The sequence below is a fragment of the Agelaius phoeniceus genome, chromosome 2, assembly GCF_051311805.1.
Source record: "Agelaius phoeniceus isolate bAgePho1 chromosome 2, bAgePho1.hap1, whole genome shotgun sequence".
NCBI lineage: Eukaryota > Metazoa > Chordata > Aves > Passeriformes > Icteridae > Agelaius > Agelaius phoeniceus.
The window spans coordinates 35,531,262-35,549,138 of record NC_135266.1 but is presented as its reverse complement, the minus strand read 5'-3'; the positions used below and the strand labels follow the sequence as shown (position 1 = coordinate 35,549,138).

Sequence of the window (17,877 nt, the reverse complement as noted above, 5' to 3'; positions counted from 1 at the left end):
GTTTAGGAATAGGAACCTCCTCCTGGATCCCCCCACTGTTATCAAGTATGACTGCTAGCACCCTTGAAGGATACACACTAAATAGTTTATGGAATAACACACTATCAATAAGCAGTCTGATAATAGAAAATTGTGGAAAGCTAAGATTAGAAGATTCCAGTTGATAGCAAAAAACAAATTTAAAGCAATAAACAGACAAGCTAATCACCAATGAAATCTATTTTGAGATAATGGTCCAGCACACATAGAGTAAGTTTCTTTTCATCCAATTGGCATTCCTGTGGAGGAGAAGACAGGCTCAGCCTTGTCAGCTGATCTCAAAAGTTACGATGGAGTCTTCCATAACTTCTTCCCGTTCTTAACTTTCACACTATTTCTTTAAATTTTGGGTGGACCTTAAGTGACTCCAGTCATACATACTTTTGTTACTGATAGCTGTAAAATTCTCTTGCTTTGCTCTTAAATCCCAGAACTACAGAATATTCTGAGTTGGAAGTGACCCAGACAAATCATCAAGGCCAGCTCTTACACACACAGGGCTCAAACCCACAGCCTTGGTGTTATTAGCACTATGCTCTATGGTCAGGAAAATATTCAGCACGTGCCCAGTGAGGGGTGGCTGTACCTTGGAGGCAGGCACACCTGGGAGGTGTGTGTTAATATTACAATTAGGTTATAATGAACCAAGTTCACCCAAGGGGAGGGATTTTGCCACAGTGGCTGGTTCAGCAGCAGCACATCTGCTCCCATCTCCCCTGGCTGGCAGGTGCTGTGCACTTCATTGGCAACACGATACCATCGAGTTCCCCTCCCTGTAAGGGTTTCAACAGAGCCTGGCTGAGATGTCCCCACTATGCTCTACCCTCCATTTCATCCCTCTCAACATGTGCTTAAGGTTGCAGGTTGAATATGTGGGGAGTCACTGTGGAATAGGTTTCATGCATGCCAAACCACATTCCATCCAGGAAGCAGCAATTGCATTTCACCCTATAACTTCAGGACTGTTACAACCTTCATTAGAATTCAAATACAACTTCCCAGTTTTCTCTAATTTCAGCCCAGTCCTCTTCCTACAGTGAGTGTACCATTTCCCACACTCTATTCCCTCTCTACATCCTCAGAATCCAGTAATTTCATTCATAAGTTGAAATTTGCAATAGTGTGACCTCCTTACCTTTTCCACCAACTCACGCAGGGATTTTATTTGAGTTCTTTCCTTTTTGAATTGAGGCAGTTTACCATGGCTTATAATACAATATTTGTAACAATATCAACACAATAATAACACTACTGTATGAGTCCTGGCATACTGATATGGTACTTAAAGCATCACAATTGTCTGGATATATTTCCCTTTACCTGACCTCCAGCCATTCATTGCAACCTTGAATACAGAGCATCTGACTCAGCTGCTCTCTTTCTACCCCAGTAGAAACTGCCTGTCTGCTGATGGCCTTTTCTCTCTATTTCCTTAGACACCTGTCAGCACCTACAGCCCTCTTCCTAATGTAGCACCCATTGGTTTATAATTAGACTTTGAAGAGTAAAATGGTTTTAGTCTGACAGGTATCAGGAAGCCATATTCCTCAACAAACAGCATCCTTATTGCATTTTCAAGGATTCATATTGCTTTGCTTTTCTTGCTGGCCTGGTTACATCTTCTGTTGGGTTTAACTCTCTGTGCTGAAGCAAAATTACACCTTGTCAGTAATGAGGTTAAGCTATTAAAAATATTACACACAATTGTCTTGGTTTTTATAGGCTGCAGGTTTAATGATGTTCTACATCATGTCCCTCATATCTTGGACACTAAAGGATCTTGCTTACTATGAGGATCTCAAATTTCACTGCAGAAAGGGGAAATATCTACCTCTCCCTATTGCAAAGAAAACCTTGAAAACTTTATTGCTGCAACAATAAAAAAAATTAAAAGTCTGGAATAAATGCAATATAAAAGGTAGGTTCATGATTTTTATGATTATACATGACTTTGATGAGGGCAGAGGGAAGGGACAGTCATTCATTATTTCTGAATGTTTGCAGGGGTAATACTGATAGTGGAAATTTCATCTTTGCCACCAAAGACTTTAGAGCAGTAACAATAGCATTGTCTCCTGAGTTTGTGTAAATAAGAGTAGTCCTATGGTCTCATTTATTCTCTCTGCAGATTGGGACCTTGATCTTGAAAGCTACCCCTGGAAAGTGCTGCAGTGATGTGCAATAGTGGTGTGCACAGGTAAGAGGCCCTGACTGTGCAAGATGAGAGATCTTGCAGCTAAGAAAAATGAGTGCAAAAATTCAGACATTTAGTTTATCTATATCAATTTTGCCTTTACAGAAACTGCAGTACGTTCAAATCCTGCGCTACTAAAAAAGGAGATTTCATAATACAAAATTCCTGTTCTCTAATTGTCCTTTACTCCAGAAGTCAAAAGATGCACCTCCTCCCACACTCCACCCTGGCGACACGCAAACACCAGCATGAGTTAAAGAGAAGGATTTTAGCGGAAATCTGAAAGGTTGATACCTTCCTTTTGAATCCATTAGGTGGAGCTCTCAGACAAGAAGAAATGAATGAAAAAAAACAACCCAGCAGAGGCACCCTTAGGAATTATTAGTACTTGTACTATGCGGGTATTTTTCCCGGCTGAGAGCTCTCTTTTCTTGATAGAATTAATTTTTATTCAACTAGAACTCTTATTACATCCTTTCAAAACTGCTATTATTCAGCAACCTGCCTCTACAACTAGGTTTTAATTAGCTCAAGACATTACTGAGATCAAGTTGCAAACTTTGATCTGTAGCTGCAGGTCTCAAATAAACAGACTGACAAAGAAATATCTATGGAACAGGGAAAAAGAGCAGACACAGAAATTAAGAGCAATTTATAAAAATCAGAACATTCTAGCAAGTTATTGACCATTAATAGAAGTTCACTGACATTAATGGTGCAGGATTCAGCTGAAAATGTTGCCATGCAAATGCAAGGGCATAAATCAATTAAAAATGGCAAAGTGTTTGCTACATGATTTTCTGCTACTTTCCCATTCTAGTCTCTACTTTTGTTTTGATCTCATACTTAACATATACATTTTTGAAAAGTTTTGGAAAAGTTCTACTAATTCCTACACAAGGGGAAGGATGAAAATAATCCTGTTTAAAGCACTGCATGAGCAAGGACAGAATGCTGGATGCATATTTTCAATACCACTGGCTCTTATACTACTTGTTTGTTATGTGAGGTAAGTTAGAAATGTCAATACTTTTGCCAAATAAATTCCTGCTTTTGACAAAATTAGAAAAAAGTAAACATTATTATAAAGAATATTATCTGAATTAACAGAAATTAGCAGAGATTGTCCAGAGATATACGGAAGGAAACTGTTTCCTATTAGATTTTACACCTTAGTTAAGAGAAATGATTAACTTAATTTAATCAATTTAGCTGTAATCTAATCTTGCTAGTTTTATCTTTTATGGAGGCAAACAGGACACATTTGTAACCGACAATTTCAGTAAAGCTTAGCCTATCTCCTAAATTTATCCTTGTTACAAAAATACAATCTTTTAATGACTTCTGAGGTATGATGCTGGAAGGTGGTTTGTATTTTGTGTTTGAATATCATGTCTGGTTCCAGATTTTGCAGCAAAATATTTTAAGGACACTTGAACAGTCTGCAAGTCTATTTCATTTTCAGACTTTTTAAAACCTGTACTCTATTGTACCAAAACCACCTTTTAGCACATTGTGCTAAAATAAAAAATATACAATGCCCATGAGACATGAGAATTTGCAATTTCTTTTCTGTGTTGAAATCAGCTGGCCTCAATATTTGGCAGGCTTTACTTTTGCACATTACTCTAGATTTTTTTCACTCACATAAAAAGAAATCTTTTAGTATTACTGTCTGCTGCAATATAGGAAGGGTGTCTTTCCCCAACACTGAAGCTTTATCCCTCACTTCCATATTCTGCTCTGCACAATTCCTCAGAGGAATGTTTTTTGACAAGGAGTATCTTTTAAGCTGTTTTAAGCTGTTAATTTTTCCCATGGGCACCTGCCACTGACATTAGAAAGGGGTCACAGGTCAGATCTGACCTTTCCTTCTTGGCACAGACGACATGGAGCAGGATTGTTCTGGTCATACTGGGCAAAGAACACTGCTTCTGGTGCCTTGTGGCTTCCACAACTTGTTTCAAATGCAGGAGGCACAAAAAGCCAAAGCATCAGGAGCACATCTAATTTTGCCCTTGCCTGCCTTCAGGATGGCTTTAATGACTACAGCATGGGTAGGCAGTTTTCAAGCTCTTCTGTCTGAATCTGTTCCCTTTTCTGATGACAATATATATCTGTGCTTTGATATGCTCCATTTTTGGTCATATGTGGCTACTCATAGCCTCTACCGTACTTATCCTGAGACCCTTACCTCTAATGGAAGGAATTATTATTATCCCTATTTTATGCCTTCAGGCTACTTGATTTCTTTAGCATTTTCTGTGGAGCCCAGGGCAGAGTAGGAAACTGAACCCAATTCTGATGCATTCCAGCTCTGCCCATTGAACTACACTGCAAGATAAGGTGATGTTGCACAAAGAGGTGAGTGTAGGTCTGATTTTAAGTGAGGGAATGTAGGTGATGTCAGTCTTACCCCACTTGCCTAGATTCCAGAGAGAAGTAAGCAGGAGAAGGGCCAAGATGGTGCAGAACTGAACTGTTTTGGTGCCTCACAGTGAGCCTCTGATAAAGTCCTGTAGGCAGAGAACATAGCTGGTAAGATTTATCAGGCTAGGAATGGCAGAACCAACATGCCCATTTTCCCGTGTAAACCAAAATGCTCTTTCCAAATCTGAAATTTTTCAGCCAAGTGCCTGTTTTTAGGAGATGAATATTTTTCCTTGGAAATTTTTCCAGCAGAAAATTCTCAACAATCCACTATATGCCCTCTTAATTCTCCTCCTGCTTTCCAGTGTCCATGTCCTTGAAGGGGAGAGAATGCTTGCTTTTCCATGATTCAGTATTTCCCTAAAGTACAGCATGGTTAAAAGACAGACAGGCAAACTTAACTGCCAGGATTTCCATAAAGCTCAATTAAAAGTGCCAAGCTATTGTGACTAGCTTTGTCAAAATCTGGGTGATAAGTTCTGCTGTGCAGCAAATCGTGCTTCTTTCACAAAACACTGGAGAGGAATAGCAGGTTGTTACTTCACAGGATGCTGCAGGCACACGAACCTTGTGGATGGATCTCCTCAGCTTGCATCTGACACATGCACCCAAAGCTGAGCTGCCCCTTTGAAAAGGAGAGTCTGAGAGAACAGCCAGTGCACGTGCTCTGGGCTCAGAAGGGAGACAGTGTGATCCTGATAGGAAAATAACATTTACACAGCCAAAATCCTCATCTGTTACTGATCATGCTGCACTGTTCTTTCTTTTCTTCACCCGATAATCAGGCATGATGCTTTGAAGCTAGCATAAATCCACTTTTCATGACTTCTTTGCCTATGTTTTTGGAAAAGTGTTCAGTGCTTGTACTGTGTATTCCAATATGGTTTCTTTTTGAATATCTGTTTCAGAAAACACACCCTTACTGCAGCACAGTGCAGCCTATAGCAATGAAGGGAAAAATAATAAAATCCTTAAAGACAAATGTGGCATTCTGAGTGCTATACTTGGGTCAAACTTGAATCTGAAAGGCTTCTTTGGACCACCCAAAAAATATTTTCTCCCAGTATCACAATATGTTATTGGAATTTTAGAAATTTCTGCTAGTGTGAATAAGTTGAATTAGCTGAACTCATTATACTTCTTAAACCAAGTTTTTATTTGCTCTGGATAAATTCAGTCTCCTATTTAGTAGCAATCTCCTCCTCCTAAACTTCATTAAAGCCTCATCCTGTCAGTGGTTGGGCATCTGCTAGTAAACACAGGTGCTTTGAGAGGCTCCTGAGATCCGTGATAAACAAAGCTTCCCAGCTGAGTTACATGTTTCACTCAGGACTGATCTGCTCAAAACCTGGTAATCCTGCACATTTGTTTAAACAAGTGGTTTTGTCATGACCAGCCCTGACCTACTTTTCCCAATGCCTTATTTGCTGCACACACATTTTGCCTTTCCACTGACTATACTCCAAAAACAGGCTGCCTTTTGCTATCCCTTAGAAAAATTGCTCAAGGCAAAGTGGGCCCTGATGAGGGGACACCAACCCCACTCTGCTACACAGAGAAGAAAATACAACATATTGCCAGCACCCATCAAGCTAGGGGTATTAACCTGCTCCTCAAGCAAGCTTGGGATTCATTTCTCTTAGCTGGCCAGTTTGACTTATGGCACGGAAACAGAGGAGCAGGTTGAACAATAACATGCAACTCCTGCAAAAGAAAAATCTATAGAAGAAAATACAAATGCCATTAAAGGATAACAGCATTTAACAGTGACCACATCTAACCCCTCTTTACTACTATCAAGAGACAGATAGAAGACAAAACCAGTTCACTCCCTGCAGAACACATTGTTCCTCATCTTTCAAACAGAGCCAGGATGGAGCCTTTTGTTAGTTACATCGATCTCTTTCACACTGCACATGGGCTATCATTTTTTTTCAGGACATCTTTCTGCTCTTTAAATGACAACTTGATTGTTGGAGCCAATCTCCATCACAGCAAAACTGCGTATCTAGTGGCTGGGTGAATGGAACTATTAGTCCCAAAGTACAGTTCTGTGGTCACTGGCTAGAGAAAATGATTTAAAGTTGAAAGGATTCTGTTTTGATGTCCAATATCCAAATCTTTAACTCATTAGGGATTCTCTAAAGGGGCATGCAAAAACAAATGAAAGCTTCTCCACCAGCTCTTCTTCCACTGAACTCAATATGATGTCAGGCAATTCCTAGATGTTTTCTAAATTGTTCACCTTGGGCTTGGTTTTCAGTAGATATTTTTCATTCCAAATGTATGATATTAAAGGACAGATTTTATTTAAGAGCAAATAAATCTATAACCTAAGGTATTTGTAAAATGTTTGTGTAGGAGTGTGCAGGATGAGGGAAGGGAAGGGAAGGGAAGGGAAGGGAAGGGAAGGGAAGGGAAGGGTCTAATTAATTTATATACATCCCTCTCCCTGCACTAACTTAAAAAAAGACTAGATTAGCATATTTAAAGAGTGAAACAAACAAACAAAAAAAATAGACTTCTCCACCATTGTACCAGGTAGGAAGGAGAAGGCATTAAAATTTCATCAGATTTCTCTTTTGAAATTTGCTGGAAACACAGCTGAGCCCCATTAGCAATCTGTTAGGATGAACATGTGCCTAACATAAGCTCTCTTCTGCCCTCTAATCCAAAAGACATGTATCAAAAGTGTTCATAGACAATTAGGTCAGAGATAACTCCTTTGAACCTCCTTTTTCTTAACTTGCTTGCTGAGTTTATTCCAGGTTTTCAAATTCCTGTTGATAAAATTGAAGAACAAAAGTGCATCTGGGGTTTTTGCAAGTGGCAATTTTAGGAGTACCTTCATTCTCTAAACAGCTTGACTCTTCTTGTCAGGGAAGTGTATCTGTCAAATCACATGTTCCTCTCCCTAAGACCCAGTAACAGTTGGCTGATATCTGAAAAAGGATGATATTCAAGAATGTGCAGTATTTCACAGTTACATTCACAACAATACAGCAATGCAATCACATCCACTTTCTACTCCTCCTGGACAGGAGAATTAAGTAAAACACCCAAACCTGGTTAGTGAAGCATTGCCACAGGCAGGAGTATGACTGAGCTTTCCCAAGTCTCAACTCCACTGTAAAACCAAGGGACATATAACTTGCTCTTGTGGTACCTTAGGAACCCCAAGTCACTCTAGCAGACAATGATATCAAGAATAAATCCAACTGGCATCAAACACAGCCTCAGCTAGGTACAGGATGAAATTCAACCTGGGGAATACAGTGAATATGGTCCCTATGGCCAGGCCATACCAGTTCCTGCATCATCACACAAACCATCTTCCCTCTTTTTCTTGGATCAGGAGCAGCACAAGGACAGCCCAGCAGTGTGTGAGGCAATAGCACAAAGACTACCCCAAATGTAATTGCCTGTGCCATAAGCCAGATGAGTGGAGAGAGGCTGAGAGGGCCTCAAAGTAAGCCCAAAGGCAAACAGATCTGTCCATCCTCTGCTGTAATCTCCCCTGAAAACATAGGAGGGCTTGTATCTGTAGCTTCAGGGGAGTCTGGGAAAGTAGACATACCTGATTTTCTGCCCCAATTTGAAGCTTTGATTTGATAAAGATTCAATTCTTACAGCCTTGAGTAATTTTAGTTACTTTTTCTTGCCTTTCTTTTCCCAAACACTCTAACCTGTAAGTGGAACTCCAGTACCCCAGGAGGGTATTACTGATGTGATGCAGCCTGACAATATGTAACTCCTGTCTCCATCCTGCATTTCTACTCTCAAGTATTCTATAAAGAACATTTTTTTTCCAAGCTGCATTGTGCATAAAACTCAGTTAATCTGTTCTTTGCTCTGGCCAATAGGAGCTTTTTCTTCTCCCCTTAAATGACCATTATGTTATACCTCTCCTTGCTGTGAATTTCACCAAAATGTAAACTCTTACACTTCTTACATTAAACTGCATCTTCTAAATATTGCATATGGATTATGAACTCCTATGGTTTTTCTCATTACTTTGGTTCATCCAAATAGCTTCCCAAAGGGAGGGACACTAATTAGCGTATCTGATAACTCAGATCTTGTTTTCTGGCTCACTCTTTTGAGAGGGAGATATGTTCTGTTTGTTTGATTGCTCTTCATGCTGCATGTTCATGTCTACCCAGGCTTTTATGTTGTGTCCATCATCATGAAATGTGAGATGGTTGATAATTCTCTTCTGATTTACAGAACAAATACTGTCTCAGCAACAGTGCATTTTGGCCCAAAAAGCGGTACCTGAAGCCTGACATGTAATCTGTGGATTTGTCCAATCTAATTAATGCCACTTCCCATCAGTGTTTTTGTGATATAGACATGCATAGACTCAGAAAAATCACTAAAGCTGCAGAGGTAGCTGCCAGGCAGTCATTCCATCACTTCTGGCTTGGAAATTATTTGAAAGATGCTAGAGAGTTGGAGGCCTCTGATAAGCACCATCAGTCCCTTAAAAAAATGTGTTTTCCATTGTTTCTGCTCACATTCAAGTATTATTTAGTAGATTAGACTCAATTTTTCACTAATTAACTGTACTTTCTTGTAATTAGGTAAAATACTGGTTTTGTTGAAGTCAGTGAGTAATAAAACTTCTACAGCAAAAACCTACTGACTATATCAATTTTTAAGATAATAGACTGAGAGTTGGGGTAAATTAACATGCACTGAGCACTGTGCAGCAATCCCAGACAAACTGCTGCACTCGAGCTTGTTTGTTCACAATTGCCTTTAGTGTTTCTAACATGTGTGACCCTCTTCAATGCAGATACATTCCAGGAACAGTTGGCCATGTGCACTCACTGGGCATCTTAGACATGTTTCTGACACTCATTCTCCAAGGAGTTGTTCTGTAAATCTGAAAATCATTCTAATAAACCAGAAAATGTCTTCTTCTATTTTTCTTAGATTTAAAACTCCCATGAAGCCATTAGAAACTGGGCATGCAATGAGAGAACATATTTAGAAATGATCAGTCTGTGTTTGACTATCTGCACCAGAATTGCCTCTAGCTAACACCAGTGTAAATCACAAGCCTTTCACTGACACCCCTGAAATTATATGCAAAAGCAACTGCCCTATAAAAATAAAGGTATTAGGCTGGTTAGATGTTTTCATTGATAAAGGAATTAAAATATGTGATTTATTTCAACCTCAATTGATCAGTGTCCTGCCCAGTTTGCTGCTGTCCTTACTGAAAGAGGGAAACGCATTGGTTTTGCATTGCTGCCAATTTTGGGGTTATGGTGAGAGAATATGAACAGTTAAACTTCTCTGAGCAGCAATCTCTGTCTGTACAAGCCTTATCCACCAGCACACACCACTGGCTGTTTCCTTGTCAAACCCAGCAGCCAAGTCCCAGGGATCCAATGGTTTCGGATGTCCTCCCAAGCCAGGGATGCACCATGAGTCCTCAGGATTTGCTCCCATTAGTGGAATCCAGGATGACATAGACTGTCCAAGCCTGGGGAATTTAAAACTGACCCTGTCTTTCCAATAGATTTGAGCAGGTCTGAATAAACATCCTGGCAGGAGGACTGGAAAGCCAACTGGAGCAAGGATAACTTCATTTTGGCTAAGATTGCTGGTGAAATTAACGGGAAACAGCCCGGGCTCCTTGCACCATCTATGTCGCACAAACATCCCTCACATTAGCATGGGATTTAATTTGGGCATTTAAAGCTGCCTGCATTATCTTGTGACTCTGGGTCTTTTTACCCGTCTTTTCTGCATGCTCCTCCTTGCAAATGTATATTTGATGCAGCACATTTTCAAAGGGAATCAAGAAAGAGAAAACTAAAAGCTACATGTATTAGTATTCCTGTTTAATTTAATATCAGCTTACTAGGTGGAAATTAAAATGATTTTTCTGTCACTGTTATCTCTCTTCACTTGGCAAAGATTGATTTCCTTCTTCCCTGCTGCTTACTAATAAGACATCTGAAAACTAAGATGGTTTTTATGTTTACTTCCTTGTTTAAATCAGCTTTCTTAACTAAGGACAGCTTTGGCAATATATCTGTTGCTTAACTTGTGATTTTTGTGTTGGCGCAGGCTCCACCAGTGACAGAACATCAAACTCAGACTATATATTTTTAATTACTCAGGAATGCCCTCATGCATAAGTACATGCAAATTAAACAAACGGATTTCAAAACCGGTTCAGAACAGATTGTACATTACACAATCACATTTTAGTCTCAGAAATTATGGTGCATTATTTTGCCTCTCCTGCTGACAATACGGTGGTTATCAGCCATGCCTTGCCATTCCCACTGCTGTGCCTGACACTGCCAGGTTTGGTACCACTTTATTGAGAGCAGCCAAGCCAAGGAAGGCTGATGGCAATGCACAAACCATTGAGTGTGAGCTGAACAACTATTCTATGTGGAATGATACCTTCCTCCAAAGGAAATACTAATGTCCAGCAAGTGGATTAGAAAACATTTGCTCAAAGAACAGGACATGAGCACCCAGCCATCTGCCTCCAGAACCTAGCACTTCTTTGAATTAGAAATTATAAACTAATGAGCAGAGTTGCTGTTTGGAGTCCAAACTGCATTGTATGAAGTTGGTACTTGCACCTCGGCAGCAAGACAGCTCTAAATGATGCAATCATTTCAAAGGACAAGAAAGGTTCAGTGAAAATTTTGCAGGGCAAGGTGGTCATACCAAAGGAAAAAGGTGGAAAAATGGCCATCTGCATACTGCAGATGAGGAACTAAAGCACTAGAGACAGGGGTGGTGTGCTGCTAACCATCCCCTCTGCACAAAAAAGCTGAGCTTTTTTGAAAAGCTGTGTAATGTGTCCTGCAACACATTCTCTTGAGTTATTATCTCTTACCCTTTAGACATTTCACTGCATTGGAGGCCTTCTTATTTAAGGGCCTAATATTTGTCTTTCCTAATATTTCCTAATATTTTTCTTTCCACTCCATCTTAAACTCCCATGCTTGGCATTAATAACAAGAGTATTTTCCCTCCAGAGTATTTTGCCTGGAATACTTATATAGCAGTATCTTACCTTCTTCCCCTCAAATTTGATTATCCTTCATTTATCCACTTTTTGTATATTGAAGTTTAAGTCTTTCTTTCTCTCTGTTGATAAAGTTGCTCTTGTCCTTATTGGGGGATGATGTCTCAAGGTTTCTTTTAGCCCTTTCTTACACGGTTCAATGCTGTTCTTCTGCATTTCGGTACTTTTGATACAACTGCACTCAGAACTGAAATCCAGCAAGAATCTTCTGTGAAGATGCACCTGGTCAGTCCCCACTGGAGCTCAAAGGTGGCAACTCCTTGCATAGTACCAGAAGCAGCTCACACCACAGGAGCAGCCTGTGTCCCACCCAGGGTGCCCTCAGCAGCCCCCTGCTTGGGTGACCTGAGGGAAGGGTGCCTGAATCTCTGGTTGCCTCACAGTGCAGGGCTGGTCTTGGGGCACCTGGCTCCTCGCCTGGAAGCCTGGTCCTGATCAGCTGTGCCGGGCAGGCAGGCAGGTGTCTGGCTGAGTGCCAAGGTTGGTGTGCACGTGATGTGCCACTACTTGGGAACTTCTGGCGCTGCAGAATTCGGGGGTGAGTTGAAAGCTAAACCAGACCTGCTGCTGGGGGTGAATATGCAAGCGATGCTCTTTCGTACAATTTCCATCTTCCTGTCCTATTTTCATGCTATCTGTCCTGGTGCACCTTTGGTGCATATGCCAAAGGCCACAGAACCGCAGAGGGAAGCTTGGCAGGCTGTGACCCATGCCGACCTGCATGAATTAAAAAAAAAAAAAAACCTTTATTTTTTTCGGAGGTGGGGAGGAGTGACCTTTCTGCTTAGAAAACGGAGACAAGCCTCAGCCGTCCTCCCCGCCGCCGGCCCCCGCTCCAGGTCGGTCTCTGATGGGGAATATGGGGGATGAAGATGCCAAGGGCAGGCGGAGGGGATGGAAAGGAAATCCCGTTCCCTCGCACCCCGTTACAGTTGGAACCACAGCACAGACCCTGCCGGCGGGGCTCCCCCGCGACGCGGCAGCGGCGGGAGGCGGGGGGACCGCAGGAGGCGGCGGAGGAGGAGAAGGAGGAGGAGGAGGGAGGAGGGGGCGAGCGGCGGGGAGGGGAGGGAACACCTCGGCTGGGCGGAACACGCCGGCCGGCGCGGTCCCAGGCTGCCGCGGCCGGGCTGCCCGCGCTGCCCGCGCTGCCCGCGGCTCCCTCTGCCCCCGCACGCTCCCTCCGGGGCCGGGGGCGGCGGCGCCCGCCGCGTCCCGCCCGCAACTTTCCCTCCCCCGTGGATGGCTTTCGTCGGAGACCTGCAGGGCAACCGGGCGCTTGACACCTGTCCCCCATGGGCCGCCCCCGCGCCTAAGTTTGCCGGCGCCCGGCCGCACTCCGCCGCCGCCGCAGGGCGGGCTTGAAGCCGCGGCGGGGCCGCGGTGCCCATGGCCGGGCGCCCCGCCGCGCCGAGCTGTCCGTGCGCGCCGCCCCGTCCCGCCCGCCCGGGAGCCGCCGCGCCCGCCCGAGCGCCGCAGCGGGGGCGCTGAGCGAGGCAGCCCCCGGCACTCCGCCACCGGCTCGGCGCCAGCCGCCGGTGCCCGCCGGGTCGCTGGCGGCGGCGGCGGCGGGGGCGGCGGCGGGGCCGCGGGATCCGTCCGCGCTCGCTGCCCCCGTGTAGTTCTCGAGTCGTCTGTCCTCGGCGGCGGTCCGCGGGTGACATGCAGTCCCTCATCTCTCCGGTGACCAAGGCTATCCTGGTGGCTTTGTTCATCTTCGCCATCCTGCTGATCCTCTACGTGATTCTGTGGTACATCTGCCGCGATGTGGATTGCGACCATGGGATCTGAGCGGCGCCGCGGGGCCAGGGCTTAGGAGCCGGGATTCACCCCGCGGGGCCGGGAGCGGCAGCGGGAGCCCCTCCGGGCGGCAGCCGCCGCCACCGCGGCCGAGCAGGGGAAGAGAAGGGGAAGGAAAGAAAAGAAGGAAAAAAGAAAAAAAAAAAAAAGAAAAAGAAAGAAAGCGAGCGAAGGACCGAGCCGAAAGAGCCCGGAGGACAACTGCGATCAAGAAACCAACCTGAGCTTGACCTTCAGAGACCAGGGTGACCCGGTGAGTCTCCGCTCTCCGCGGTGCGGGGGATGCGCGGGTGCCGCGGGGCTGCCTCCCTCTCTCCCTCCCGCTCCGCTCCCGCTCTGCTCCCCTCCCCTCACACACACAGACACACTGGCACACGCACGCACATGGATGTGGCACAGGCGCCCCATACACACGCCGCTTACACACACACCCGTGGATGTGCGTGCCTGAGCGCCTGCTGCACGCAGGCATGCGTGTCCCTTGGGGACAAGCAGGACCCGTCCTGCTGGCCGGGATAAATTGTGCCTGCCCCAGTGTCCGTGTCCCCCCGCTTTAAATTTTTCGAGGTGCCAACGCGCCAAAGGCAGCGCGCCCGAGGGAGCGGCGGGGCGCGGGTGCGGGTGCCGGAGGGCGGCCGCCGCGCTGCCTTTGCGGCCCCACATTGGTATGCAGGCGGTGGCTGCGCCGCCAGGCAGACCTAAAAGGTGAGCCCAGGGGATGGGGGAAAGTCAATGCTTCATCAGTCCAGGGACAAATCGGGAAGTTACAGAAAATGAAGGGAAGATGTCAGGTACCCGGCTAGTGCCAGCAGGCAGACTTCGGGGAGGCGATGTGAAGCAGGATGAGTTTCTCCTTTCTAGGGCCAGGTTGATGGAAAGAAGTGGGGGAGATGACAGAAAAATGTGCATGGGAAGTTCTGGATGTAGCGCTCCGTGGCTGGTGTCACTGACACTGCATTTCCTACGTGCTACTCTCTGTAAAAGGGTTAACATTCAACGGCTTACCACAAGCTGGGCAATTTCAGAAAATGTTGATCAAAAGTACACAATTGGTGAACATGTACATGCTGACTTGTTGGGACACAAGAGGGGATGTATCCTGCCCAGCCGTTTTCCCACCTGAGAGAATTTGTTGTTGGCGATTTCTGCTCTTACTGTTTGGTTGTATTGAATACCCTGTGCTGAAGCAGAGAGACAGCAACACAGTGTGTTTGAAGTGGAAAAGACCTGCTGAAAGAAAAATGGTCCCAAACACTTGGGCTGTAAGTGCTTCTGTCCTTGACAGACAAGCTGTCAGGAATAGGAGCAAACTCCAGCTGCGTGCGTTATCCCTGGCGGGATGTGTTCGGGTGCCGCAGGGTGTGGGTGCGTGTACACCGTGGGGAAGAGGAGAAACATCAAATTCACGTTTCAAGCGGGGGAACAGGGACCCAGCCAACTGTAAAGTGTAATCGTGTGATTTGGGGTGATTTGACATTGAGTATTGGTGACTGAAAGCTCACCTTTGCAACAGGGGTCTGTACACGGGGGAAACTGTTCGGAAGGCGATTCTCTTGCCATTTTGGTTTGTGCTTCTGTTCAGACTGTATTTTGAAGGGCTTTTGACCTGACTAGTTGATCAAACCTGACATTACCATTAACACACGCTACTAATTTGATTATAACAGCAGTGACATCAATGTTTCCTTGCCCTGCAACTACAGTAGCAATGCATTTGTTTACTTCCCCCATGCACGCTCTGAAATGTCTGTTACTCAACAGCTCTGAACAGCAAGGGAAGAGGGAGGAGGAGGGGAAACTTACAGACATTTAAAAATGGCTATAGCTCTGTTTCCCTTATCCATGTAATGATGTGGAAATAAAACAACCTCCAAGTCCTCTTCATCTTTTTTTTTTTTTCCTTCCTCCAGTCAGTACACTTTTTTTTACCAAAGTGGCAAAAATCTCTTCACACTCTGACATGTCAGGTTGTGTCATATGTTCCCTTCCGAATTAACAGCAGTGCACACCTTCTGCCCCTCTCCCAGCTGGCAGGAGCTAGTGGGTGAGACAGTTATAAAGGCTTTGCCATTTAGTGTTAATTATTTCACAGTAAACCAAACTGTTATTTATAGAACTGGATGAAGTGAGGCAAATTAATGTGGTTTTCAGAAATCTTTAAATATCAAGAGATATGTGTGCGGGTGATTAAATATCTGAAGTACATATTTTGTACTACCCATCATAACTGACATCAATCAACTTAATAATTGTAGAAACCATGAAACAGTCCCTTCAGTTATTGTCTGATCATTAGCATTCCCAGTTGGCTCATTATTCTTTTAAGCATATTGTTTTTAGGAGACAAGATGTAGAATTTTTTTTAATGCCTGATTTTATTCTAAATAAGGTGAATATATATGTATTTATATATAAATATGCGTATAAAGTTTGCATACAATCAAATGGGTATTTTTCAGCCTGACATAACTGAAAAATAAGCAGAGCAATGATTAGCAGTATTGAATTTGATTTGTAGTTGTAGTCACAGATGTGTTGGCTTTAGTTCAATACTCTGTGTGTTCATTATTGTGTACTAGCAAATGTAAAACCCTAAAGATCTGAAACACACCTTTTCCTACTGCTGCAATGCCTCATAGAAGGGAATGATATCCTGGCCTTGCTCAGCTGTGTGTGGAATTTTGCAGTTGGTTTTGACAGAGTCAGAAATATATTGTCAGATTAGCATGTGAATTTGTAACAGCATGATGTTACTAAAGTTGAGAGAGATATTAAAACAGTAAAAAGGGTAGAATTGATTACCGTGGAATATGTAGAGACCTTATTTTTGTAATTATTTACTTGTTTGCTCAGAAGTTTGGTGATGATTTTATTTCTCTTTCGGGTTTGTGCTCCTGCCTCAACTCAACAATTTTCACCATCTTGCTCTCATTTAATGTATCAGAGTGTTTCAAAGATGAACACTGAAATCCCTGTGACTGAGATGCAGTGCATCAGGTAGATATAGATCACCTGTAAGTGTTTTTTCCAGTAAGATAGGTTGTAACATCATGAGTAGTACTTTTGTTTAAAGCAAAGACAACTTGTTATTGTGTTTCTACTTAAGCCAAGAGAAATTTTTTACCCTGTTACAAAAATTAGTAATTTCATGGTCTGAAAGTATGTTTTTAGTCCATTTAATAGGCTGTTCAAAAACTGTGTTAAATGATATTTCAAATCTTTGCCTTTTTTTTTTGTGTGGAAAAAGACTGTGGAGTTACCACTGCTTCATCAGCAGAAGTGTAATGAATTTTATGGATTAATTCCTTCTGCAAGGTAGCGTGCTATGTCATGGTCCTAGGAGTCTTGTCACATCAGACTTAAACACGCAGTATGTTTCTGGGTAACTCATTCTTTACTCAATTCCTAGTCAGGCAAATTCCCTGCAGATTTATTAAATATTTTCTGTACGTGGCATTTAAGAAGAGTAACCGGGAAATAAAAATCACAGATCTGCTTATTTTCTATTTTCTTCCCTATAAGATGGGTTAATAAGAACCAGTGTCTTCATGGTGTGCCCTCTGTGCATCTTACACCATTTCCCTAAAACAGGCTTAAAATGAGCATTGAAGAGGATTCCAGCACAGGAGGGTCTCTGCAGAGATGAAAGGTTAGCTGAGGTCCAGGGATGGACAGTGCTGCATCCTCGAGATGTCCTTGTGCCAAACGAGTGCTCAGCTGTATTTTTTCCCCTCCAGGTGAGTGTAAAGCAGAGAGCCTTCAAGCTGCTGTAAGGCAGAACATGTAGATCTGCCCTATGCAGCTCCAGCCCTATTTGTTGGAGGGCCCAGCCTAGGACAGATTTTCTACTGTCTGTTCTATGCAAGGTGATGATTTTTTAGTTGTTCCTCGCAGTCTTAAAATCTGTGAGCCTTAGATTATTGGTAATGTGACAAGAACTTGGCCCAGTTTGTTTATAAACAGCTCAGAGGTGGGATGGTTGGGATTAATTGTACAATTGATGCCACGATTCTAACACTTGAAACTGGCAGGGCCCTTTAAATGACAAATTTAGGGGCAGTATTAGGGAATACAGTATCACTGTAACAAGTGTATTAAACCTGCAGTGTGAGCAGGCCGTATCTTGCTTCTTGCTTGGCTAGAATAACAGTCTTGCATTGGTGATGTTCATACAAACTCTTTGTGTAAGGAGTTATGGAAAAGGTGGTCTAAAGGAGTCATGAGAAGCAGGCATGTTTGCTCCTCACCTAAAGATCCATCTCTGCTCTGGGTACGATGAGCCTGGCTGCTCCCTCCCTGCTGCATGGCACGTCAGGGCTGCAGTTGGGCATTCAGACCCATGGGAAAG

The 17,877-nt window shown here is 43.6% G+C and overlaps 2 protein-coding genes across 5 annotated transcripts in view; one reads left to right on the top strand and one right to left on the bottom strand.

Moving 5' to 3' along the window:
- LOC143693328 (uncharacterized) overlaps window positions 1–13,511 on the bottom strand; it is a 48,119-nt gene extending 34,608 nt beyond the window's left edge. For 2 of the 4 annotated variants that reach the window (XM_077173487.1, XM_077173488.1), the window contains exons 1-2: window positions 11,718–13,511; window positions 4,650–4,749 (exon numbers count right to left, since the gene is read on the bottom strand). In XM_077173487.1, coding sequence (XP_077029602.1) covers window positions 12,534–13,511 — 978 coding nt within the window. In that variant the 3' untranslated portion in view covers window positions 4,650–4,749; window positions 11,718–12,533. Of the gene's footprint in view, window positions 1–4,649; window positions 4,750–7,476; window positions 7,606–11,717 lie in introns of those variants that run through there. The other 2 variants (XM_077173489.1, XM_077173486.1) reach the window with 2 other exon arrangements.
- A 137-nt stretch (window positions 13,512–13,648) lies between these two features.
- Window positions 13,649–17,877, top strand: part of ZBED1 (zinc finger BED-type containing 1) — a 54,421-nt gene continuing 50,192 nt past the window's right edge. Inside the window, exon 1 of the mRNA XM_054654663.2 lies at window positions 13,649–13,782. The gene's annotated coding sequence lies outside the window, so the exon portion shown is untranslated. The remainder of the gene's footprint in view (window positions 13,783–17,877) is intronic.